The 27,911-nt window shown below is 35.7% G+C and overlaps 1 protein-coding gene and 1 pseudogene across 1 annotated transcript; both read right to left on the reverse strand.

Annotated features, from left to right (window-relative positions):
- Positions 1 to 254: 254 nt before the first annotated feature.
- LOC127079651 (uncharacterized) lies at positions 255 to 938 on the reverse strand. The gene has a single exon (XM_051020029.1). The coding sequence runs from the start codon at positions 936 to 938 to the stop codon at positions 255 to 257; it is 684 nt and encodes a 227-aa protein (XP_050875986.1).
- Positions 939 to 13,382: 12,444 nt separating this feature from the next.
- LOC127079652 (wall-associated receptor kinase 2-like) overlaps positions 13,383 to 27,911 on the reverse strand; it is a 98,811-nt pseudogene continuing 84,282 nt past the window's right edge.

The raw sequence follows: 27,911 nt of genomic DNA on the forward strand, positions 1-27,911 counted from the left end.
TATATGTTGGATGATCTAAAAATAATATGTTATATTGTACAATCGAAAAATAAACAAATAGACGTACATAATTTCATATGGACAAAAAATTCCATACAAAAATAATATGCGAATGAATGTCGAAAATATCATACAATCGAGATCAATAAAGTAGTAAGACCGTCAAAATAATGTACAGACCATAGTTCTACAACTATATAATAAGAGATTAGTGTATGTGTCTAACAACCTCTCATTTACCTTCTCTGCCAGCTCTACCTCTCAGCCATCAATCCCTCTGTCCTCCAACGATGTCTCTGATACAACAATGCCCCTCGTGCCTCCGTTATGATGGCATCTAGGACCTGCCTTACATTAGACCCATCAGAGAAGATACCTCTGTCAATGTATGTACGCGTAATCTCCACTATGCTACAATACATAGGCGAGACATCCTCAACATGACATAATTGTGCTTGCTCCTCCTCAAGTATATCCTGATGAACTAGTCTCGGCGTATCTCCTGGAGCAGCATGCACCATATATGGATGTGACACCCTAAAGAACCATCTGATGTACCCGTCGACGTAGCTCCAGTCGCTCTCAGCTATGGTAGCCCATGCCGTCTCCGGTATCATATGACTGTCATAATCATCAAACATGTCCTTTATATGTCTACGTATCAAGGCAAGAGGTGCATAGACAATAGGGTGTCTGAGAATGATTTGAGTGTAGCCGAACTTCCGCATGACGCACTCGGATAGATGTGGGGCAGTGAGATGCGATTTGTAGGGCAACCATCCAGAGTATAACACTATCTCGTCAAATGGTCGCGTCTGACGCTGATCAACATAGATGTGGAAGTGCATGTCCTTAGCAACCAAACGGTCAAGATAGACTCTGAAAGACTCAGTCACCTGGTTTCCTCTGAGCGGGATAAAAGCAGTAACACACGTCATATCCTCTGTGTACTCAGGCACATTCGCCCAACCAAAGATGCACAGAAAGTGCTGGAGGATCATAGTCTGAAATGAAATGTTAGGAACACACAAATCTTCAGTAATGGTTTTGCAAAGATGAAGTGAAAATGAAAAAAAAAAACATTCAAAGACCAATAATTATTATCGTCAGTAGTGTCACGCTGCCCGTGACCTGCTTCGTCTTCCACATACACCTCTCTCTCAACTTTGAATACATGTAGACCAAGCAAACTCATGGATCCGCTTGAAATCCACGAAATACTGGAGGTAGACAACGTCTGTATAAGTGACACTCTAGTCCAAAAATACAAAAATATTTTAGTTCATTCACTTTAATTAAAAAAAAATATTGTTCACTTAAAATCAAAAAGACAAAAAAAATAGTTTAGTTAATTTTATTAGAATAATTTAATACATATAAATCACTAACTAAAAAAATAAAAAGACTAAAACAATTTTCTGTCACAATTAAAATCTACATCACGCATCAAATCCTTCCCTATTCACTCTGTGCGACAAATTAATCAATTTCTTTTTTCCCCGTGCATCTAATTCTAAACCAAGACAATTTTCCATTAACTAAAATCAATCAACCAACAAACCTACTGTAGCACCTCAAATTTGCACCTACCAATATACATACATTCTCATATTAGGTCATAGCATATCATGGTCCATTGCATAGCATTGCATTGTCCCATTTGCCTCAAGTGCAAGCCAATCAAGGAATTAGGTCAAACTGGTCAGGAGATCAGTCAGTCAAGCAAGCAAGCACAATTCTCAAGGAGCCAAGGCCCCAGGGTTGGTCCAACATGTTCACATGACTTGGGGGTCCATTTGAAGTGCTTTGGTCAAGGATTGGATGTTCAGAAGTCATCAGTCAATGCACAGTCAGTCAGAAACCCTAAAAGTCAACTGTTGGTCAACTGTCCATTTAATCAGTGATTTGATGATGAAAATTGGTTTGAGAGAGCTTATTCATGTCCAAATAGGCCTCATATATCATGTCAAACACCATCATGGAAGAATTTGAAGCCAGATCAGAAATTTCCAAAAATGGAAACTGGACCTGTAACTGAAACTTACCAAAAATGGAAAGTCTTGATCCTCAAACTTACATCATGATACAAGCTTCAAATGAATTTTTGCCCAACATGAAAGTTGAAGATCTTGTTCTCCCATTTCCAAAAAGTCCAAGAACACTCAATTCCCATGTGTGGTTGGCAAGTTATGATCGAATCGATTTCAGAAATTCTTGAACTTCAAAAGGCCATATCTCTCAAACCATTTGGCCAATTTGGGTGGGGTTTTTTCCTACAAGTCACATTTGATCCCCTCTTTCCAAAAATGTAACTTTCATGTGCCAAAACTTCACCAATCAAAATGGCATTTTTGAACCTACTTGAATTAATTTTAAGTAAGGTGAAAAAGTGAAGTTTTAAAATACTCATTTCTAATCAATTCTACTATCCAAACATGGTCTGAAATTGCATTTTAAGACATGTTGCAAGGTCATTTTATGCAGTACATACAGCCCATGCTAGTTTGCTTGAAATTTGGAAAGGAAGTACAATTTTTCAACAACTACTCCATGTTTTCATGAACCATCAAGTACCACATCAAAACAGCAGACATACTTCTCATTTTCTGTCACATGAAATCAGTAGAAGCAGCCATCAAACACATTAGCAACACAGAAATCATTCATACTAAAAAACACATTTTTTGCATTTTTCCAAAACCTGTCCAAAACTTCAAAAGAACTGAGCTTGGCCATGGATTGTTTCACCAACATAGCAGTATTAGACATCATTTTCTGTCAAATGTAAACCCTATTAGCAGCTAAAAAAGACAGAACTCATTCACTCTAAAAGATTGGACTTCTTGCATTTTCCAAACCTCTTCCAAAAACCTTCAAAGAACACGACTTGGTTATCATTGCTCCATCATAAAAACAACCTTGTGAGCACATTACAACCATTTCTCTCCAACTGGAAGGAGGTTTTCCCAACTGTTTTCAGCAGCCACCCTTCCATGACAGTTCGAGTTCTAGACCTTTTCCAACATTCCTGAGCCAAACTCCTTCATTCATTCATCATTTGGAGGCTTAAAGTGCATCTGTTTCGGGCCAAGAAGACCAAAACAACACTGTTTCTCCTTCTGCTTCAAAAATAAGTGAGGTTTCGACTCCTTTCTTTTCCAAAATCATGATATGTAATGCGTAGATCTCTTTATCCTGATCACACTGAGCCTTGAATGGTTGAAAATGGTTTGGTATTTTGCAAGTTATGTTGAGTTGAAGTTTCACATCCAAACTTGTTTTTGCTTATTCCTTTTTGTTTAACTTGATTTGATGAAAATGGTTGTTGGATTATGTATGGACATTGCTTGTTGATCATGTTGATGTCCTCATTTTTGGTTTCTGGGCATTTTTGAAAAAAACACGATTGAAGGAGGAAGATGGAGTCTACTGTAGCTTAGAAACCCTAGCCATTTTTTCCAGATTTTTCTCCATTTTTCACGTGCATGATGCTGTTTACTGTAGCATGGCCAACAACCAATCAGGACATTTCATTTCCGTCCCCTACGCGCTGCGTTTTGATAAGTGGTGGACTTATTTACAAGTTTGCCACCGTGCCCTAATTAAACCATTAATCCATGTTGTTTTTTTGCAATTTTTATTTCATTTGATCACCAATCTTGTAAAAATCATAACTTGTTCATTTTTAATCCAAATTTCATGAGACTTTTTGCATTGTGTTCATCTGGATCTCTATTTTTTTATCATGATTTTTCCAGAATTTTGTGATGAGTGGATTTTAATTGATATAAAGGTTTGTGACATGTGTGCATATTTTGTACACTTTGCCAAAACATTTGTGAAATGGTGATACTTTATCCAATGGCTCCCAAATTTTTTGTGCCTAAACTAGACACACTCATGGTGATTTTGGTGTAGAGTTTGTGAATTTATCGTTGCTGGTTTGTGAGATATGAATTTTTGAATTAGGGTGTGACAATTTGTGTCACACCATTGATGTCCAACTTCATGATTTTCATTACCATGCTTCTTGACCTCCAATTGATCTGATTTTTTGCATGAACCTACTCTTGTATGTCTAGTTTACATGTGAATTTTCTTGGAATTATTTGTGTCATTTCCTAATTGTTTGAGATTTTCTTCCCTGCCTAGTCAAATGTTGACTTTTGGTGACACATGTTCCCATTTCATTTGTGAAATTCTCATACTTTATTAGATGGACATGAAATTTTACATAAGATAACTAGACATCCTCATCTTTGCCATGGTTTTAGTCCCATTCATTTCTCATATGCTATCACTGATTTATGATTTTTCTAAGTTGATGCATGTTTGGTTGACTTCTTTGAGCATGTTCAAAATTGCTTTGACTTTCTGATTTTCATTGACTGCCTTCCACTTGTCCAAATGAGATGAAATTTGGTGTGCTTACCATGCTATGGATTGTGATTGATCATGATTTATTTGGTGATTTTTGGAAATGTTTGAGTTGACTTTTGATGCAAGTCTTGCTGTTGACTTCTATGAGCTTCTGTTTGCTATACCTTGACCTAATTTGATCATGAAATGATGATGATGATTGATATGAATGTGAAACCAATTGGGTTTGTTTCTTAAATGTTTGAACTTGGTTTTGATTGGGCATTGTTTGCTGTTTTAACTTTTTCATTCATTTTTGACCCTAGGCTTGCCCTAGTGGTCCTGTTACTCACCTTTGAGCTCATGTTTTCAGGTTGACCAACAAATGACCAATGAGACCAATTCTTTTTGATTGAGCTTGCTTAAATATCATTGACTAACTTTTTTGTTTTGTAGGTGGCTTGGCTCACATGCCTTGAGCCTTGTGCTTTGCACATTCACTTGCTTGTGTTGACTGGTTGACATCTGTCTCATTTTGATTTAACTTTGACTTGTATACTAACTGTGCTTGACTGATTTCAGGTACTTTAGTTGCTTTTAGTTCCTTGTGAACTTTGCTTTGCTTTGCTTGATAAGCAATTTGCATTGAGGTATACCTTTCTATCTTCATGTAGTCTGGAAGACCTGGCCTGTTACTTGGCCAGGCAACTGTCTGAAGTCCTCCTTAAGAGGCAATGTTTGTGATTGTTTAATTTTGTCCTTGCATAGAGTCAAAGACCTCCTAAGTGAAGAGGCAATTGGCAGAACCAAGGGATAAGCAACCTATCCCCTGCTATTCAGTGTGTCATCTGCTTTGCTCACACCACTGTGTTGATGCACTGCAGATACAAACCCAAGATCTTGTACAACTGTACAGTTGAGTCAGTTTTAAATGTGTAGAAGGGTTCCCACTTTCTGAACCCACACATTCTTGTCTTAAGCTCTCCCAGGCCAGGGATAAGAGCTGTGAAGTCTTATCTTCACTCGCCTTTCATCTGCTTCACCTTAGCCCCTCAATGGCAAGGTTAAGAGCACATTCACCCAGTTCCAGAGGTTTGTTTGTTGAGGTTGATATGACCCCTCGACTAAAACCTAACCCTTGTTTGAGCCCCTTGCTTGTGTATAGTGTGTGCTATCTGTGCTTGTATGTTTGTTTGACTTGCTTCCTGTGCGAGTTAGGGTTGGTTTAGACTTGTTTCATGTGCAAGTTAAGTGTGTATGTGGCTTGCTTCCTGTGCAAGTCATGTTTAGGATAGGCTGGCTCCCTGTGCCAGTTAGCTAGAAACCTTAACTTAGGGATGATCTTGCATGATAACATCTAGGCTCGAGTCGTAGTCTCCCTAGTTGTGTCTCCCTCTGTTATCTGGTTAGGCTAGTCCTTTATCCCTCCGTAGGGGAACTACATCGCCCTGATCTTCATACCAGATGAAGTATGTAGGCAGGAGACTGAGCTGATCTCTCCGGGCGCCCTTTTTCTTTTGTGTGTGTTGTCTGACAGTTGCTAGGCTCGAGTGCCTGACTCCTTAGCAATCTGTTGTCCGTTTGTTTGTGTGTGTGCTCGACAGTTATAGGCTCGAGTCCCCGACTCCCTATTAACTTGTTGTGTTGTTGTGTGCTTGGAAGCTGATGTAAGTCCATCGAGTGGCATTTGGGTTCCAGTGTGCGTGTGTTTGGTTCGGATGCTGATGTAAGTCCAGTGATTGGCATTCAGGCTCCACGTTTGCCTCTTTGTGTGTGTCTTGGTTCGGATGCTGATGTAAGTCCAGTGATTGGCATTCAGGCTCCATGTTTGCCTTTGCCTGTGTTTGTTTGTGTGCGTGTCAGCCGAGCTACGAATGCTCTGATTCTTCTCTCGTCCGAGAAGATACGTATGCATAGGATGCGATATCCTAGCGAGCATGTGTCGTTTCCCCAGTCCGAACTACTTCGACTCTGACGTCTATGCCTGATAGACTAAGTAGGCCCAGGATGCGATATCCTGCCGAGTCAGTTTCAGTCAGTTTCTTTTGTCTCTTTCAGCCAGTGTGTGTGTGTGTGAGCAGTGTTATAGCAACCATTTTCCTTCCTTTTGTGCGTGGATCCCGTAGAGTACTACGGATGCGTAGGGGTGCTAATACCTTCCCTTCGCATAACCGACTCCCGAACCCATTCTCTTTGGTCGCGAGACCATGTCTTTTCCAGGTTTACTCTGAGCGTTTCCTTTCCCTCTTTTGGGATAAATAACGCACGGTGGCGGCTCTGTTGTTCTTGTTTTCCCGCCGGTTTTTCGCGTGATGCGACACCTACGAACTACATAGACTCTGACTTTCTTACCATTAAACGCGAATACATAGACACAAGGTTGTGAAACTCTGACGAGTCCCCTAATTTAAAACTATTTTTTTTCCCATTTTACCCCTTTGTAGTTACCCATTTTCTAATTAAGTAAAAAGCAAATAAATCCTAGGCTAGAGGAGGTTCTCGTTGAGTACATCGAAAGTGAGAGGTGTCTAACACTTTCCCCTTGTTTAACCGTCTTCCGAATCCATATTCGATTGCGATGACCATCTTATCCTTTACTTTATGATTTTATCATTATTTCTCCTATTCCTTAGGCTTTGTTTGGATTGATGGAATCGGATGAAGCGGAGTGGAATGATATTCCATTGTTTGGATCATTTAAAATTCGATGGAGCGGAGCGGAATTGAGTGGTATGGATTCCACTCCATACCATCACTTACCACCATATTTCTTTCCCTCCAATTTGGGCGGAATGAACAACTTGCCTTATTCCGTTCTAAAATTTCCAAATAGTGGAATGCGACATTCGTTCCACTCCGCTCCGTCCCACTCCGCTCCATTCCATTCCGCTCCGTTTCTTTTATGATATCCAAACATAACCAGACTGTGATTTTACTCGTTTTACTCGTTGCGACAACTACCATCATGTTTATATATCCAATAAACTCTCTAATTTATATGGTTTTTGAAGTTGAAAATAACATACGAGTTTGATCATAGAATACAATCATTATCTCTCTTTCATTAGAATGTTAATTTGATTGTCATTGCAAAGGAAAACGTCTAGTAATATATTACATTCTGAATGCACTCTTTTCATATGTGTTTTCATAAAATACTCTCAATCCCAAAGTCCTTTAATTCTTAATTATTTATATTTTTATACTTGTTAGTGTTTTTTTTCCGTCCATTTTTGTTAAGGTACCATGCCGTTGCCGACAATGATGGTGGCTTGAGCGTAGGGGTGGCAAAATAGATGGATTGGATCGTTAATGGATGGATCAAAACAATCCATTAGTCCATTAACAATCCACTAAAAGTTTTTTAAAAATATCCAATCCAATCCATCCATTAAGAATAAAATCCATCCAATCCATCTATTATCATATTTTTAGTGGATGGATATTTATCCATCCATTTTTTTTTCTTTGAAAAAAATCACTTATTTTTTTCAAAAAGTTTTTTTTTTTGAATAAAACAATATCAGTTTTTTTTTCGAGAAAAATCATTTTTTTTCAAAAAAAAAAATATTTTTCGTATTTTCGAAAAAAATAATTTAAAAATCGTTTTTTTTTATTTAAAAAAAATAATAATTTTTTTATATTCGTAAAAAAATAAATTTTTCGAAAATAAAATCAAAATTTGGTATTTTTCAAAAAAATTATTTTTAAATTTTTGGAAAAAATCGACTTTTTAAATTTTCAAAAAAAAAATGTTTTTTTCGAAAAAATAAATATTTTTTTTTCAAAAAAAAATTGATATTTTTTCGAAAAAAAAAATTAGTTTTTATTTTTCAAAAAAAAAAATTAATATTTGAAAAAAATTATTTTTTTAAAATTAGATAAAAAAATCCATTAGATTATTAAAATGTGTTGGATGGATTGGATCAATCCATCCTTATAAATGGATGGATTGGATCAATCCATTAACTTAATTTTTATGTAGTGGATGGATTAGATGGATTTTTTGATGGATAGATTGAATGAATTTTCTCTTAATGGATCCAATTGTCACCCCTACTTGAGCGTAAGCGTCTATCCCTCTCCGCTGCTGCCTCCACCACAACATCACAATTGCAGTTTTTTTGTTTCATGTGTTTATAAGATGTTTAATTATTTTTGTTGTTTTTAATCTTGTTGTAAAATATATTCAAAGTGCAATGATAAAACATCTGAATTTATTATGAACACCTAAATCTTTATCTTTTCGAGAATGTGCCTATATTTTATTTTAGGAGAAAACTTAGATGTGAATTTTATTTATTTTTCAATAAAAATATGATGAGTATATTTAAATATTATTTAGGTGTGAAAATAAAAAGAATTATATATATATACAAAGAAATTATATATTTGTCATATTTTTATTAAAAAATAGTAAAAACTACATCTAAAAATTATATATAAGAAAAACCTGATTTGGAGAATATCAAAATGTCCATCACTTGAAATGTAACACCCTTATTGGATGAACATTTGTAACAGCATCATCAGAATTCCCTATTCAGCTTAGAAGATAATATATTTTTGGCACTCCCTTAAAAATGAAAGCCAATTATTTATTCAATATCAACTGATAAACCATTTATCTTCCACCAATCACCGACATCGAAATCTGGTTTATGCTATATGAGTTTGAAGAATCAATGCCACTTCCGCCAACACCGTGTTCAACATTGATAACAGACGGTGCTGCGTTGAGCTTGTTTTCAGTCACTTCTGAAGGCAATTTGTCACTTCCCCAATGCTGTTGCTCTTCCATAATTAATATTCCTCCAAGTCCCATTGCCACTTCTTTCATGGTCGGTCTTTCCTCACTCTTCACCCTTAAACAACTTTCCGCAATTAGTGCCACTTCCTTTATATGCTCAAGATTTCACTCATCAATACTTTTGTGTCAAATCTTACCTCTAATATTTACATCAAACATTATTTATGAATAATATTTTTATTTTTTAGTAAATAAAAAAATAATATTTATAAAAAAGTAATATTATAACATAAATATAAAATTTATCATTAATCAAATTTATTATTATATTAACTAAAAAAATATAGGATATTAACCATATATTTTACCTATAATTTATTGATCAAATTTACTATTTCATTAACTAATAAAATATATAATATCAACATAAACTATAAAATACAAAATTTGATTGAAATCTAATTATTATATTTCATATTTTAATGTTAAAATTTAGATTTTTTTATTGCTATGGTTCTGTTATCTTGTAAAACTCATTTGTAAACCATTCCTGTTGAAATATTAAACTTGATTTGAGCCTAATTTTATTATTTGTTATTTGAGCTTAGTTTATTTTGGATAATGTTTCTAGAAAAGTCTTGTAGTATTTGGAGTGTCTAGATATTTCTTAAGATTGTAATATTTTTTACAATATTCTTTGAGTGTCTAGAGTTGAGAACTCTTTAGAATTAGTGTGTCTAGTGTTCTCCTTAGAGTACTACAAATAGAGATGTAATCCTACAGTTTTGTATCAAGCAAATATACAAAGTTATCTCTTCCATAAATAATTCTCCTACCTACCAAGTTTCTATTCAAGTCTCTAATATTCCCACACACTTTTCCTAAACACAAAAAGAGTTTATTTCCAACAAAGTGACATCAGAGCTTCAAGGTCCTACAAAAATGGCGAATGGAGGTTTTCCTTTTCAAATACCGATGCTCACAAAGAACAACTATGACAATTGGAGTATCAAGATGAATGCGCTACTATGAGCTCAAGATGTGTGGGATATCGTTGAGAAAGGCTTCAATGAGCAAGATGAAGTCTCGCTAAGCCAAGGTGTAAAGGAGACATTGAGGGAGTCAAGAAAGAGAGACAAGAAAGCTCTCTTCCTCATTTATCAATCGGTGGATGAAGATACATTTGAGAAGATCTCCAACGCAACTACGACCAAAGAAGCATGGTACAAACTTCAAACTTGTAACAAAGGAGTGGAATAGGTGAAAAAGATTCGTCTTCAAACTCTTAGAGGTGATTTTGAACGTTTATTTATGGAAGAGTCTGAGTCAATTTCTGATTATTTTTCTCGAGTATTGGCAGTAGTCAATCAACTTAAAAGAAATGGTGAAGATGTTGATGAGGTGAAAGTCATGGAGAAAATACTTCGCACTTTAAATCCAAGTTTTGACTTCATTGTTACCAACATTGGAGAAAACAGGGATTTAAAGACCATGACTATTGAGCAACTCATGGGTTCCTTACAAGCATACGAAGAAAAACAAAAGAGAAAAATTAAACAAAAGAAGGCTATGGAGCAACTACTACAATTCAATATAAAGGAAGCAAATTATGCGAATTACAAGAGTCAAAGAGGACGAGGTCGTGGCCAAGATCGTGGGCGTGGACGAGGACATGAAGGAGAAGGAAGAGGCAGTTACAACAACTACTCTAACAATGGAGAAAAAAAGTTGGAATCCACAAGCAATAAGAGGTCGTGGAAGAGGAAATTCATGGTCGAGGTGTGACAAATCACAAATCAAATGCTTCAACTGCAACAAGATCGGTCCTTATGCATCTGAGTGTAGATTCTCGAAGAAAGTTGTGGAGAAAGCTAACTTTGTAGAAGAAAAAGACGGAGAAGAAGAAACTTTGTTGCTCGCGTGCCAAAACCAAGTTGAAGAGAAAATAAATAAATGGTACCTCGACACCGGCGCAAGCAATCACATGTGCGACAATCGAAACATGTTCGTAGAGATCAATGAAGCGACAACTGGCAATGTCTCATTTGGAGATGACTCAAAGATACCGGTCAAAGGCAAAGGTAAAATTCTTATACGCTTAAAGAATGAGAGTCATCAATTCATATCCAATGTCTATTATGTCCCTAACATGAAGAATAATATTTTGAGCTTGGGACAATTATTAGAGAAAGGCTATGACATCCACTTGAAAGAACATAGTCTTTTCTTAAGAGATTGTAGACATAACTTGATTACTAAGGTGCCTATGTCAAATAATAGAATGTTCCTCTTGAACATTCAAAATGATGTTGCAAAGTGTCTCAAGACTTGCTATACGAACTCTTCATGGCTATGTCATCTACGATTCAGACATCTCAACTTCGACAGTCTAAAATGTTTGTCAAAGAAGGAAATGGTGAGAGGCTTGCCTAGTATAAACCACCCAGACCAACTATGTTAAGGATGTCTAGTTGAGAAGCAATTCCGGAAAAACTTTCCAAAGGAATCAACGTCAAGAGCGACAAAATCGCTAGAGCTCATACACATTGATGTCTGTGGACCAATCAATCCAAACTCTTTTGGTAAGAGTAAATACTTTCTCCTCTTTATTGATGATTATTCTAGAAAAACATGATTTTATTTCTTGAAGGAGAAGTCAGAAGTGTTTGAAAATTTTAAGAAGTTCAAAGCCCTTATGGAGAAAGAAAGTGGTCTTTCCATTAAGTCCATGTGATCTGACAGAGGAGGAAAGTTCATTTCAAATGAGGTCTACAAATATTGTGAAGATCATGGAATCCTCCGCCCACTAATAGTGCCAAGATCACCACAACAAAATGGAGTAGCAGAGAGAAAGAATCGGACCATACTTAACATGGTGCGAAGCATGCTTAAGAGCCAAAAGATACCGAGAGAGTTTTGGGCCGAAGTAGTGGCATGTGCTGTTTACCTGATAAATTGTTCCCCAACAAGAAGCGCGCATGAGAAGACACCACAAGAAGCATGAAGTGGAAAAAAGCTTGGGATCTCTCACCTCAAAGTGTTTGGAAGCATTGCCTATACCCACGTTCCAGATGAAAGGAGAGCAAATCTCGATGATAAAAGTGTGAAGTATGTATTCTTGGGTTATGGATCAAGCTCCAAAGGGTACAAGCTCTATAATCCAAATAGTGTAAAGATCGTCATAAGTCGTGACGTGGAGTTCGAAGAAGAAGATTGTTGAGATTGGAGTGTTCAAGAAGACAGGTACGATTTTCTTCCTTACTTTGAAGAAGAAGACGAAATGGAACAACCAATGATAGAGGAAAATATTATACCAGCGGCCTCACCAAGGTTGGATGAAACAAGCTCAAGTGAGAGGACACCACAACTAAGGAGTATTGAAGAGCTTTATGAGGTAACCGAAAACATAGATGACATTAACCCTTTTTTTCCTTTTGGGTAATTGTGAGCCTCTAAGCTATCAAGAAGCAGTTGAAAATGTAAAGTGGAGAGACGCCATGAAATAAGAAATCAAGTCAAACACGAAGAATGATAAATAGGAACTTACTACACTTCCACGAGGACATAAAGAAATCGGAATAAGATGGATGTACAAGGCGAAGTTGAAGTATGTATTATCTCAAGATCAATCTGCTGACATTTTCACTAAGCCACTCAAGTTGGAAACTTTCGTGAAGCTAAGGAATATGCTTGGAGTCATAAATCAAGTTTAAGGGGGGGGGGGGGGGGGGGGGGGATGTTGAAATATTAAACTTGATTTGAGCCTAATCTTATTATTTGTTATTTGAGTTTAGTTTATTTTGGATAATGTTTCTAGAAAAGTCTTGTAGTATTTGGAGTGTCTAGATATTTCTTAAGATTGTAATATTTTTTAGAATACTCTTTGAGTGTCTAGAGTTGAGAACTCTCTAGAATTAATGTGTCTAGAGTTCTCCTTAGAATACTATAAATAGAGATGTAATCCTACACTTTTGTATCAAGTAAAAATACAAAGTTCTCTCTTCCAAAAATAATTCTCCTACCTACCAAATTTCTATTCAAGCCTCTAATATTCCCACACACTTTTCCTAAACACAAAAAGGGTTTATTTCCAACAATTCCCTCACCATTTTGACCTATGAAGGCTATGATATTTTCTTCATGGAAGTTATTGGTTGCTTTATTTAACTCCTTAGCAGTGAAGACTTTAGTTATTTCTGTTGACCCTCCATGTTTCACTAGCTGTTGTTGTAAGAGTAAGCCACCATTTTGTTGACAAAACTGCTCTTTAAGTTTAATGAGATTTATTTTCTTCAATGCCCAATATGCATAAATGCTCCCCATCAATAGTCTTACCACGCTTACATAGACACCTGACAAACAAATGAAAAAACGATAATGCAGTTATACTTTTTGATTTGGAATCGAGATGCGGTTCACTTTCTGCTTTGCTAGCTTGTTGATGTTTCAAACCAACTTCATTTTGTTAAGGACATTAGTCAAAATCTCAAAAAAAGCCACTGTTATGGTCTTGAAGGACTTAATTTCTTGGATATGAGTTTGAGTTCAGAACAACAATTTGTAACATGTTTTTAACATTGTTGATTGCAAATGAAATATGTTTCAAGTTACAATAATTTTGATTATGATTGTAAAGTTGGCTGACATTATCTTTTTATGAATGATTCAAGAATAGGATGCGTGTAAACTTTACAATTCTATTATCGCGTTCAATTCTAAGATAATAAAGAGAGTGTTTAAAATTTGTTAAAAAAAGTGACACCAATCACGATTCAGACCTGAACTCATTCAATTTTACCGATTTATTTAACAGTAATACCTTGACAACCATGATTGAGGTAACCGATATCCATCAAGGCATTTGCAAAGGTAACCAGATTTTTTTGTTCTTGCATGGTGACATGTACTTTTGTCAGCCTTACATGCATAAGTTGAAATATCCTTCTTTGCTTGTTTGCACGTTTTGTTCCCTATTGCCCAATCCAACAACACTGGAAACTCCTTCTTCTCCAACTTGAGGAGGTCTTTGTATGTTAACCATGGTTTTAAATTACGGTTGCAGTTGCGGATGTGATTGCAATTGCGGGTGTTGCGATTGTGATCATTGCGCTTGTTGCGATGCGCATTGCGACCGTTGCGGTGTGAATTTTTAGGTAGGTGTTTGAAATACAATGTTGAAAAATACTTAATGTTAAGTTTTTTAATTACATATGAAGTAAATTGAGTTTTAGGATTCTAATATTTTGTTTTTTGATTAAGACACTTGAATAATCATGATTGAAATATATTGATATGATTCCCAATACAGTTGAAGGTGTAATTTTAAAATCACACCGCAATTGTGGTTTGATGCGGTTGCGGCCGCAATATTGCGGACAACAATTTAAAATCATGACGTCAACCTGTATGATCCATTTTCAACTAAAAACACATAACCACATGGATTAAAGTTATGTACTACCGAGTGGTTCTTGCATATGCTATGAGATGCATAGACTGCTTCCGTTAACACATGACTGTGGGGTATTGAAACCTCGCAACTAGGGGTGTGCATGGATCATGAACCAAACCAAATTGAACCATATATATGGTTCGGTTTGGTTCTTAAAACCATTTTCATAAAACCAATTTATTTTTTAGAAATCGGTTTATAAGTGGATCGGTTCGGTTTTAAACCGGTTTTTCAAAAAAAAAATAGTTTAAAAAAAACAGTATTAAATCAATTTCTTTAAAACCAAATTTTTATTTTCTTAAAAAAATCAATTTCAAAACTAATTTTATAAAAAAAATAGTTTTATTTTCACTAATTTTATTTTCTTTTAACTAACTTTTTTATTTTCACTAATTATAAAACTATTTTATATAAAAAAATATTTATTTTAAAAAATTATTTAAAGTTTGACTTTTATAATCACCACAAATAATATCTTGATTAAAAACAATCCCAAAATATGATGTGTTACATAAAAACGGTCATAAAATAAAATAATTATGAATTATATCTCTATAAATCATAATTGTTCATAAAATAAATAACTCATCAAAAAAATTGTTCAAAAAATCTAAAATCTTTCATAATTGTTCATAAACAAATTTGATGAGGTTTTAAAATATTTTTTCTTTTAAAATTTAAAAAACATAAAAAAAACAATTTTTTTAAGAAAAAAAATAACAAATATTCAGAAAAAAGAAAAAAAAATATATAAAAAAAATTGAAAATAATAAAATTATATTCTTAAAATTTAAAAAAAAAATCTATTTTTTTTAAAAAACATTTTTTTACTGAAAAAAATACAAAATATTTTTGATAAAAAATATTTTTTTATTTAGAAAAAATAATAATTTTATTTGAAAAAAAATATCAAATATAATTTTTTCGAAAAAAAAAGTCTAAATATATTATTTTTGATGAAAAGAAAAAAAAATCTGATTTTTATTTTTAAAATTAATTTTTTATAAAATTTAAAAAAATTTAAAATATAAAATTGATTTATAATGTGATAAAACATGAAAACATACAAAAATAAAAATTTAACAGATAGTAAATTTTGGTAACCAATAACAAAACCCAATTTTTATAATGGTTAACGGTTTATATTTGGATAACCAATCACAAAACCAAATTTTATTTTAGCATTTGGTTTGGTTTTTTTAAAGTGGATTAATTTGGATACCAATTTGGTTATGGATAACCGGTTTTTTTGCACACCCCTACTCGCAACATCTAGTGCCAGAACAAGATTCATTGGCCACAATATTATCACGCATGTTACACAAAGTGACACATCCACTGGTGTATGTTTCTCCACCAGAATCCATTGCTAAGAATACTCCAACTATGCTCCAACTGTGTCATAACCAACTGCTATCAACTTGTTTCGAGTTGGCAAGACAGGAAAATAAGTCATGTTGATGTCCTGAAGTTTTTGGTTCATGAGTGTACCCTTTTCGCAATCGTTGGCTACTAGCCATGCAACACGCAGTTCACCATCGAGTGACATATTTAAGACACTTTGATTAGTGTTTGGCTAGAAAGGTATCCGTGTTGTTGAGTTTGATGTAGTTGAAGATGTTTTCGTTGCAGTTGATGAGAAAAGTGTTGTCTAGGGAACAATCCTTGGTGGTAGGGTAAATTTGTTAGAACAGAACTATAACAATGAATTTAGAATGAAAAACGTGATCCTTTTATTGATGTTTTGCTTCTCTTAAATAGCCTAAGTACAACTGAAAAATCCTAACATTTAGGAATCAACTACTACTCAGTTCTCATACAATATAGGACTGAATTATTCAACTAAAGACTCGGTAAAACCCTAACAAACTAAATTATTCAACTACAGACCTTAACAAATCCTTCCCTAAACTGCATGCTGAGAGCAGAGCAGTTTAATTAGGAACCTCCAGCACTCCTAGTATCTTCCTTAATCTTGTGAATGTGTCGAGCTTAAGTGGCTTTGTCATAATATCGGCTACTTGATCTTGTGTTCCACAATGTATCAGCTTCACTCTTCCCTCTCTAGTTTGATCCCTCAGATAATGAAATCTTACCTCAATGTGCTTGCTTCGACCATGAAATACCGAATTCTTTGAAAGTTGAATTGTAGAACTGTTATCACATCTAATCACAATACAATCATCATGATTCTTTCCAATCTTGTCAAGTATTCTCTTCATCCAAATTCCTTGAGTTTCACATGATATTGATGTTATGTATTCGGCCTCTGTGGTTAACAGAGCACAATGGGCTATTTTTTTTGAACTCCAGGAAATGGCTCCTCCACACATTAAAAAAACAAAATCTGATGTACTTTTGCGTTCATCTAGATCACCGGCATAATCGCTATCTGTATATGATAGCACTTTCTCATCTCCTCCTCGTTTGTATAATATTCCAAACTCCATTGTACCTTTAATGTATCGAAGAATCCTCTTTACTACCTGAAAATATGCTTCAGTAGGTGTAGACATGTATCGACTAGCCAGACATACAACAAACATCAAGTCAGGTCGTGTAACAGTGAGGTACATTAGGATGCCTATCATTTGTTTGTAGAGTGTGATGTCTACCTCGGCTCCTTCTCCTTTCTTTGAGAGTTTCACACCTGGTACTATGGGATTGTTCACTCCATTGTTGTTCTTCATACCAAATATGTCAAGAATATCTCTTGTGAACTTTCGTTGACACATGTAAATTCCCTCTTCTTTCTGCAACACTTCCACTCCAAGAAAATACCTTATTTTCCCAAGATCAGTCATATCGAAGTTTCTTTTCATTGATTCTTTGAATGAAAGAAACATTCTTTCACAGTTTCCAGTAAAGCTTAAGTCATCTACATAAAGACTGACAATCAAAATATTACCTTTGTTTTCAGTTTTGATGAACAAGGTGTGTTCGAAGTCACACTTTTTGAATCCCTCTTCAGTAAAGTATTTTTCAATCTTGCTGAACCATGCTCTTGGAGCTTGCTTTAGCCCTTACAATGCCTTTTTCGGCCTATATACCTTCCCTTCTTTTCCTTGCTTAACAAACCCTTGTAGTTGCTCGACACACACCAGCTCACTAAGCTCTCCATGTAGGAATGCACTCTTTACGTCAAGTTGGTAGATATACCAATTTCTTTGTGTCGCAGTTGCTGTAATGAGTCTGATTGTATCCCACCTTGCAACTGGTGCGGAAACTTTGGAATAGTCTACTCCAAACCTTTAAGCATATCCCTTCGCTACTAGTCTGGATTTGCATTTATCTATATGTCCATGTTCATTAAGTTTAGTTTTAAAAACCCATTTAACACCAATAGATTTCATACCTTTTGGCAGTGAGCTCAACTCCCATGTATGATTACGTTCAATGGCTTCAATTTCTATTTGCATAGCCTTTCTTCATTCTGCATGTTTTGCTGCCGCTTCATAGGTTAATGGGTCTCCTTCATTAGTAAGGACTTGAAAGGCTTAGGTCTCAATGACCATTGCTTCTTCTTCTTCCTCTAAAAGCCCATCTCCAGAGACATAATCTTGGAGATATACATGTTGTCTGACTTCTCTTCTCGTTCTACACCCTCTTGTAATTGAGCTATTAGATGAGGAGCTCTCTTGTTCTTTATGACCTTGCTCATGTGTGGTGTCTACTGCTTTAGGGAAAGAATCCTCCTCATGGCCTTCAATATCCTCTCTGTCATTCTCCCATGTGAGTAAATTAGAAGTTGTAGTCACATGATCATCGTTCCTTCCCCAATCCCAAGCTCCATTTTCTTCAAACACAACATCCCGGATGATAATTATTTTTTTGAGTTGGGATTGTACATTCTGTATGCCTTGGACTCCTCACTGACACCAAGAAAAATGGCCTTGCAGCTTTTGTTATCAAGCTTGGTTCTTCTTTCTTTTGGAATGTGAACATATCCAATGCACCCAAATGTTTTGAAATGACTTACATTTGGTTTGAGGCCACTCCATGCTTCTTCTGGCGTTTGTTCTTGCAGTGCTGATGTTGGACTTCGATTCAATACATAAGTTATCCATTTCGCTCCCTCGGCCCAAAATTCTTTTGGCATCTTTTGGTTTGATAAAGTGTTGCGCACCATATTCATGATTGTTTGGTTCCTCCTCTCCACTACTCCGTTTTGTTGAGGAGTATACGCCGTTTTTAATTGCCTTCTGATGCCTTGAATCTTACAGAACTCATTAAATTCTTGCGAAGTGAATTCTCCGCCTTGGTCTGTTCTGAGGCAGCATATTAGAGACCTTGCTTCTTTCTCAACAATGGCTTTGAAACTCTTAAAGGTAGGCAGTGCTTCTGATTTTTCTGAAATGGGATAACTCCACATTTTCCTACAATGATCATCAATAAATTTAGGAGATACCTCTTTTGACTGTTTGACATTGGAGTAATTGGACCACATATATCTGCATGGACAAGTTCCAAATTTCTTGATGCCCTCCAACTGCTTTTCCTTGGGAATGGTTCTCTTTTTTGCTTCCCCATGAGACAAGCTTCACATAGCTTTGTTGGCTCTCCTATATGTGGCAGTCCAATAACCATATTCTTTGAATACAAAGTTTTCAAACTTTTAAAATTTAAATGTGCATACCGGTAATGCCATCGATGTGCATCCTCATAGGTGATGGCTTGGAAACATGATTTTGCATTGGTTGTTCTGCCCAAGATTGCAAACATTCTTTTTGTACTCATTTTTGTGTCCATGATGACCCCCTTACTTGGATGATAAATTATAAACGTATTATCTTTGATTACAATTTTCAGCTTTCTTTCTTGCAATTGTCCGATGCTCAAGAGATTGTTGCTTAGATCCGGAACATAATACACGTCCTTGATTACTTGAACTAGGTCATTTATCTTAAGCTTGATACTCCCTTTCCCATGAACCATCATCCTTGCATTGTATCCTAGCTTCACCGAGTGCTTAAACGTTTCATCCATATCTGAGAACCATTTCTGATTCCAGACATATGGTTGCTGCACCCGCTGTCAAGAAACCACAAATCCTTCATCTTTGCGCCTTGTATCTCCACATGTGCCATCAGTAAGAGTTCCTCCTCTTCATTGAACTCCACATAGTTAACTTGATTTTCCGCACTAGGACATTCAAATTGAAAATTCCCAAACTTATGGCATCTATAACATTCTATTTGAGTTTTGTCAAGCCCAAATGTTCCACGTCCACATCCCCGGCCTCTGAATTCTCCTCTGCCCCTTCCTCGTACTCCGCCAAAGCTTCCTTCTCTTGAGGATGTGATCTGCAAAACCTTTTCTTCCTTTGTTGTTGTCTTTGGGTGATGTATCATGATCTTTTGCTCATGACACAACAACGAACTCTGAAGTGCATCCACCGAGAGACTGTCAATATCGCTTGACTCTTCAATTGAACACACTATGTATGTGAACTTCTCTGAGAGTGTGCGCAAAATCTTCTCCATAATTTGATTGTCCTGCATATCCTCTCCAAGGTTCCTCATATCAGTTTCCACTAGCAACACCCTAGAGAAATAATCTGCAATAGTTTCCTCGTTCTTCATCTCCAGTATTTCGAACTCTCTTCTGAGGCGTTGAAGTTGTGCCATTTGAACGCGCTTACTTCCCTAATATTTTGTTTTGAGTGACTCCCACAATTGCTTAGAGGTATCCTTCTGAATTATTTTTTTCAGAATTTATTTATCTATAGCTTGGAATAGATAATTTTTTACTTTAAGATCTTTAAGCTTGAGATCCGCCAAAGTTTGTCTTTGCGCTTCAGTCAGATTTTCTCCTCGAGTTGGCTCAACATAGCCAGTTTCAATCAGATTCCACCATTCTTTCGATCTCAGCAAATTCTCCATTAGCATGATCCAGTGCTCATAGTCCCCATCAAATTTGGGGATGGTTAGCATGTTCTGTGTAACGGGAAATTCATGATCATCAAGCTATGGATAAGCTAGAGATCAAATAACAAGAGTCGCCACCGCGCTTTTATTGTTTCCAAGGGAAAAGGGAAAAAGTACGAACAAAACCCAAAAGTAAGAAGTTTTCAAATCAAAACTAATAAAAAGTCAGAGATCACAGGTAAGGGGGTTGGTTACACAGAGGGAAGGTGTTAGCATCCAAAGTGTCCTAGGTACTCCTAGGGAGCCCTTTTTGTGTGCATATGTATTTTGTATAAAGTGATGTATACAGACAAATAGAATGGGGGGATGAGAAAAGAATTCATTAATTATATTTTTGTGTTTAACAAGACCTTTGGTCTTGTGCCTACGTACCAACATAAAAATGAGGGATCAAAACCTCGTACTCCGTGATACAAATTTCAAAATGGATGCATTGATTTTAACAAAATTTAAGTTTGAAAGGCACAAAGGCCTAAAAATAGTTTGAATGAGTTAGTTCTTTTTGTTTTTCTTTGAAAGTTTAAGTCAAGTATGGTTAAGTTTATTTACAAGTTTGATTTAAGAAAATAAGTTTGAAAATGCAATGGCATAAGGCCAGAGTTTCTTTTGCAAAAGTGGTCAAAGTTTAGAACAAAAATATTTCACACAAAGAAGATTTTGAAATATGGATGGAGAGATTTTGAAATTAAAGAAATTGGGAGAAGATGAAGAGACTATCCTATGTACAAAAATTAAAAGTTTAGAGTTGAAAAGATCTGACCAAATGGGTAGCAATCCAATAGACAAGAATGTCAATAGAAACCCAGAATTCCCTTCGACTTTTTAGAATCAAGCAACACACAAATGCACAATTATATTATCTTGAAGAGAAAGGCATCAAATAAAGATGGCCACGTCCAAGCTTATCCATTCCATGATCTTCTTCAAAATAACCCATGTAACAGATGAATTCCACAAGTCACAAGTTTAAAATAACAGCTTCACAATGATCATGTTGCAGATGAACTTAGAGAGGTCTTCAAAGATGCATCAGATGAATTTCAAATTGTAAGCACTTGTTTCTTCAACAAGTTGGCATTGGCCAAATCCATTAGCATAGGAAGGTTGCCTAGACTCTAAGTCCATTTATCCAAGATCAAGCCAACAGTCCACTCAAAAGTTTTTTAGGGTTTTTGTTATTATTATGTACATTAATGGTCAAAGACCACACAAACAAGCAAAGTATACACAAATAAAATATATCACACAATATGGTCCAAATGGACAAAGTGAAAATTGAATTAACATAAACAATTAGAATGATATGGGCAATGGAAAATGAAATAGAGTGCTAAAAGTAAATTGCATTAAAGTAAAAGCTTGAAATTAAAAGTTAGTAGTTAATTGGTTAATAGTTAGTATTGTTTTGTTTTTGCTTTTCATTTCAAGACATTCTTTGGAGAACACTTAACCCACTTATCACAAGCATGAGTCCTTGATCCAAAATATCTTCCAAAGGAAGGAAAGCAGGCCAAGTTTCCACACAATACCATGAAAGAGGGGAGACTTACAATCTCACTAACTAGAATACTTATGCCTTTTATGTCACAAATTTAGCGCTATGTTAAGCAAACATAATTGGACTTATGTAGAAGTCATAACTATTTGAGACCGGACAATAGAATTTTGATGTTAATGCATGTTATAAATATAGTATAATGGACTATGCTCATGAAACATACCACACACAAAAAGAATATGCAAAAGGTGTGGCCTAATCTTATCCACACTCATGTCAATTTTTCAATTAACTAACATTAGGACTTTGAGATGTCATAGGCCAAATGGAATGAATGAATGAAGAAAGGGAATAAGATGAAGTGGGAGGGGAATGAATAAAATCACAAATTGGTCAAAGGAGGACTTTTACCAAATTAATATCATCCATTTATTTTGGAAGATGAAATGTACATTTCATCAATCCCCTAAATCCAATGATATTAATTTGACAAAGTCAAATCAACCTTGACCAAGGCCCAACAACAAGAGTCAAACATAAACAAAGTCATTACAATTGGTCAACAAATTTATTTGGCATTTATTCAATTAAAAAAAACTAAAATAGTGCGTTTAAATTAAATATGGTTTGTCCAATTCCTAAAATCTTATCAAAACACCAAAGAAATGGCCATGAGATCTATCATAGGTCAAACAAGGTCAAAGGACCTTGGAGAAAAAATTTCATAATTTTTGGACATTTAAAAATATTTTTAAACAATTAAAAACAAATGAAAGATCAATTAGTTTATGAAAATATTAATAGTGATCCAAAAAATAATTTTAATTAAGAATATGAAAGAGAAAAATATTTGAATTTTTTTGATGAAAGTCCCATATTTTTTGGATCAATATTGAATTTAATATGAATTATTGAAAATAAAGAAAATAAAATGAAAATTAAAATATCAGAAAAAAACGTGGACCACTTGATCTCCCTCGTTAATTGAGGTGGCAGATCAAGTGGCCAGGAATGCGTTATCCACGCTGGTCACTAGTCAGCGCGTGGCAACATTGGTAATCAAAAGGGATGCACGAGATTAAAACAAAACAAGTGGATCCTGTGGCTGTGAGACATGTCAGCGCATGGCCGGAGCTGTAGCTCCGGTCTTCTTCTCCGGTGGACCTCACCAGACTGGTCCACACCATTAACCATCACCAAAATTAAAAACAAGGATATGATTTCAAAGTAAAAATGGCATTGAGCTCGAATTTAGCCTCAGTTCATCCTAACTCCATGTATATTGAGAGATACATGGAGTTGAAATTTGAGGTACATGAACTGAGTTGCTTTGATTTGGCCTCAAAACAACTCAAACTTCTTGCCTACATTGGTAGGACTTCAGACAACCAAAGACTCAATAGAATTGAGCAAGAATTTGAGAGAATCAAAGAGTTCAAAATTTTTAGAAAATACCTTCAATGAAGGTCTGGATTCAACAGATCTTGATCTTGCTTGTGATTGGTCTCACTCCACTTGCTTGCAGAAGAAGGATTGGATGCTTACAAGGTTGTGGATTCCTGGATATTTGAATTTCAAAACAGTGGAAATTCAACCTCAAATTCAAAAGAATTTCTCAGGTTTATCCTTTGCAAAGTGAGGGTTTGAGATGGGGGATCAAAGCTGGCGCGAATGTGTGTAAAATTCTGAGCAATTGGAGCTCTATTTATAGCTGAAATCATTGATATTTGCACACTTGAAATCACTTTCCAATTTTAGCAAAATGGTGATACATGGGTGCATGGGCGTGTACAGGCCCATGAGATTATTGCAATAAGTCCACACATGAATGTTAGATAGTCTGAATTGAGCTTGGATTGCAAGGCAAGTGCGCATTTGAATTTGAAGTTTGATCCTTGCCAAGTGATGTCACCTTGTTCATGCCATGCGCAACCTATGCATTCCTTGTCCAAAATGAATGAATTTGAGCTCTTTGGAAAGGTGAGATCAAGAGGAATAACTTTCATGTTCAACACTTTTTCATTTGGAGCTTTGAATTTGGAGAAATTTGAGGTGGAAGTTTGGAAATGTTTGACATATCAAAAAATTTCTAAGTGTCAAGCCATATGTCTCAATATTCCACCTTGCTTAACTTTTTATATGAGCTTGAAATGAGAAAAGTATATTTATCAAAGTTGTATATATCTCAAATAACATCAAAATGGTCACCAATTTCATTTCATTTGGATTTAAAATGATAGAGTTATGCATTTTTGAAGTTTGGAAAAATCACTTGATCAATGGTATAGGTCAAAAGTGACCTATAATGTAACCTCATATCACATGTTCAAAAAAGTTGAATTAGCTCCCACTCCAAACATAAAAGTTAAAGTAGACATATTTAATTTGATTTTGCAACTTGTAAATATTTCATATCATAAAAATTGAGCAAGTTATGACCTTGGGAAGTTGACTTTCAAATTAGGGTTTAGACAAAATGACTTATAATGTTTCAACATAGAAAATGATTTTCCAAGCAAAACTAGCTCTAGGTCTCAACATTAAAGTTGTTTGGAATGTCATTTAGAGTAAGTTTTATCTTGGAATCATTTTAATATGGTAAATATTATAGGAGATAGGGTCTAGGGAGACCCAGTTTTGATAAGATGAATTCATCTGGCCAACCACCATCGACCAACTTGCTAACTTCCAATTCTCTTGACTTTCTTGGCTCATGGTAGATCATATATGCTTAAGATGATTAAATTTGAAGTTTCCCTTGAGAAATTTGATCAATTGGTGAGATAGCTTGTTGGAGAAGTTACTCAAGATACCGAGTCAAACTAGGGTTTCCAAGGCAAACCACCCTCAAACTCTTGAAGAAAACTTGATCAAAATAACATGTAGAGAACATTGGGACTCATATGTGATGTTCATAACCATTACTAGATCAATTATTGGTTGTGCTCTTTGTTCATGAGGGTCTCAAACCCTAGATGTGAACTTGATGAATCAATGGAATCACGCCCTTCCTACAAAAGAGTTAGACAAATGCAAAGACATATTTTTGGTATTTTGGTTAGTGAAATAATAAAATACAAGTATGATATAATCACAAAGTTCTTGGTGATCTCTCCCAAAACAAACCCAATTAAAGAGGGGTAAGGCGGATGCCAAGATATGATCCCAATGCTAATGCTTATGATGGAATTTCATGAGGGATCTTAGGGTCAAAATAGGGGTCTTACAGCTGCCCCTATTTATGGACATTCTAATTGAGGAGGCGAAGGTTAAAATCTTCATGTCGAATCAGTAGAATGGGCTTAAATAACAACATATAGAAACAAATTTTGGTCCCTAAGAGACCTCATGATGCATATGATATGAATGCAAAAGTAAATTATTTGTGGGGGGGATATTGCCACAAAGGAAAAAGAGATCAGAGAGATCGGAAATTCGCAGGAGCACAATGTATTCCTTAAGGAAAACTCACTGGGGAGACATAGGCTCTGTGGGAAAAGGAGTTATGCGTAGGCCAGGCTACGACTTAAAACTACTGGGGGACTAGAGGTATTCCATATAAAATGGAAAGACTCAGTCGGGGAAACAAATCATCTGCAGGGGATACTAATAAGTCAGGATAAAACTGAAATACTTGAATCATGCAGGGGAAGCGATTTCACTAAGGAAATGCGCACTCAACTCAACTGGGGAAGATAAACTTCAACACAGGAGGAGCATAAATCTATTATCTACTACCTGTTACTGGGTAAGGAGATAATAAAGATATGACAGAGAGAACATCCGTCATCGGTTAGGATGAACATATCAAGGATGACTCGCTGAGGAAACGCCGGGAGGGAGTATTCATTGTCGGTTACTGGGTAAGAATAACCTTGTTAGGGAAAACTGCAGAAAATAGGATTTACAACTACCAGTTACTGGGCAGAAGACCAAAGGTGAGAGTATCTGTCATCGGTTAGGATGAACATATCAAGGATAAAATCTACAGGGAAGAAAATCCGTCACCGGTTAAGATGAACATATCAAGGATAAACTTGCCTGGAAATGTCAAGGAGGATACCCGTCATCGGTTAGGATGAACATATCAAGGATAAACCAACTTAATAAAAAGTAGGAATTACATCTATCGAATGCTGGATAGAAAACCATCAAAGAGAAAATCCATCACCGTTTAAGATAAACATATCAAGGATAAACCAAATGAACAAAAATTAGGAATTACATCTATTGAATGCTGGATAGAAAACCGTCAAAGAGAAAATCCGTCACCGGTTAAGATGAACATATCAAGGATAGACTCTGCGAAGGGAGAAAAATAGGATTTACGACTATCGGCTACTGGGTAAAAAACCAATCAAAGAGAAAATCTATCACCGGTTAGGATGAACATATCAAGGATAGACTCTGAAAAAGGGATAAAGTGGGATTTACAACTACCGGTTACTGGATAGAAAACCACAAGGAGAAGAAAACCTGTGATCTGTTAAGATGAACATATCAAGGATTAACTCTCTGAGGAACAAAATAGGGATTACAACTACCTTTTTACTAGGTAGAATACCATAAATGAGAATATCCGTCACTGGTTAAAGTGAACATATCAAGGATAAACTCAGGCAGGGAAAAGAAAGATATTCGTCACCGGTCAGGATGAACATATCAAGGATATACTTCCTGGGGACTCTACTGAGGAGAAAAAGGGGTACTTTTGTCGGGTATTGGGCAAGAAATAACAAACTGCAAACTAAGAAGAATATTACCAGTTACTGGGTAATAGACTCTTAGGGGACCAATGCATCTATCTAGGTAAGAGCTAGAAAGAAACAATCAATCAAGACTCAACCCAATGAGGACATAACTCAAGGGGAGTAATTCCATCCAGAAAATCTACTGGAGAGGAAACTGAAATAACAACCATCCACGAGGAAACAAACTCAGTGGGGAAACGGAGAAAGGTTAAAGTCTTTCTGCTTAAGGGGCTGACACTATACAATTGAAGGAGGACAGACACCAGATTTGGTATGGGGTTAAAATACCGCCATAACAGAGAATAAGAATCTCAAACAAATAAAATATGGACATGCGAGATATGCAAATTATGAAATTATATGAATGTATATGTATATATGATGGTTATGCTGACAAAACGATCACGAAGGATACAAAGGTGTCGCAAAGAATTTGAACCACCGGTACAATCCTCAGTCAATCCACAAAATATGGAGACAACTGCTGGAGAACGGAGAGATCAACATCCCAAAGGCTCAAACCTAACTGGGGAAGGAGGATATCTGCTGAGGATAGATCATCCAATCTGTGGGGAATTTTAGGTCATCACCATGAAAATGGGAGACAACCCTATAGAGAAATAATCAACAAAAGCTGCTCAGAAACCAGGAGGAAACTTCGACTGGGAGCAAATTGAATGGCGATGAGTGGGGACACCAAAGCGATCCACTGGGTAAGATCACCCATCTCTGCTGAGGATCCTTTTTGCTGAGGAAACACAAACTTCACTAGGGAAGGCAAAAACTCTATTTTGGAAAACAACACGCCGCAGGGTATCTGAATCAACTAAATCAGCTGGGGACAAAGAAATTCCGTTGAGGGTCAAACACTCCACCGAGGAACTGAATCAACATTATGTCTAGGGATACCCGAAGAGTCAACTTCTTGGGAATCCTCTGATGCTTCACACTTAAGGACTTGTTATTCCTTGAAATGCTGTTGATATTCCTTTTACTTGCTTTGGAAAAAATCTTGCTTTTATATTAAAGAAAACTTGATTTTAAAATATTTAATTTCAAAATGATCATAATAAAATTTAAAACTATTGGATAAAGTAAATAAGAGTAGAAACAATTTGGATAAAGGCTCAACTTTATTTAATGTGATGGTAGTCTGTAAATGACAAGACTCCAT

Source organism: Lathyrus oleraceus, chromosome 5, assembly GCF_024323335.1.
Source record: "Lathyrus oleraceus cultivar Zhongwan6 chromosome 5, CAAS_Psat_ZW6_1.0, whole genome shotgun sequence".
NCBI lineage: Eukaryota > Viridiplantae > Streptophyta > Magnoliopsida > Fabales > Fabaceae > Lathyrus > Lathyrus oleraceus.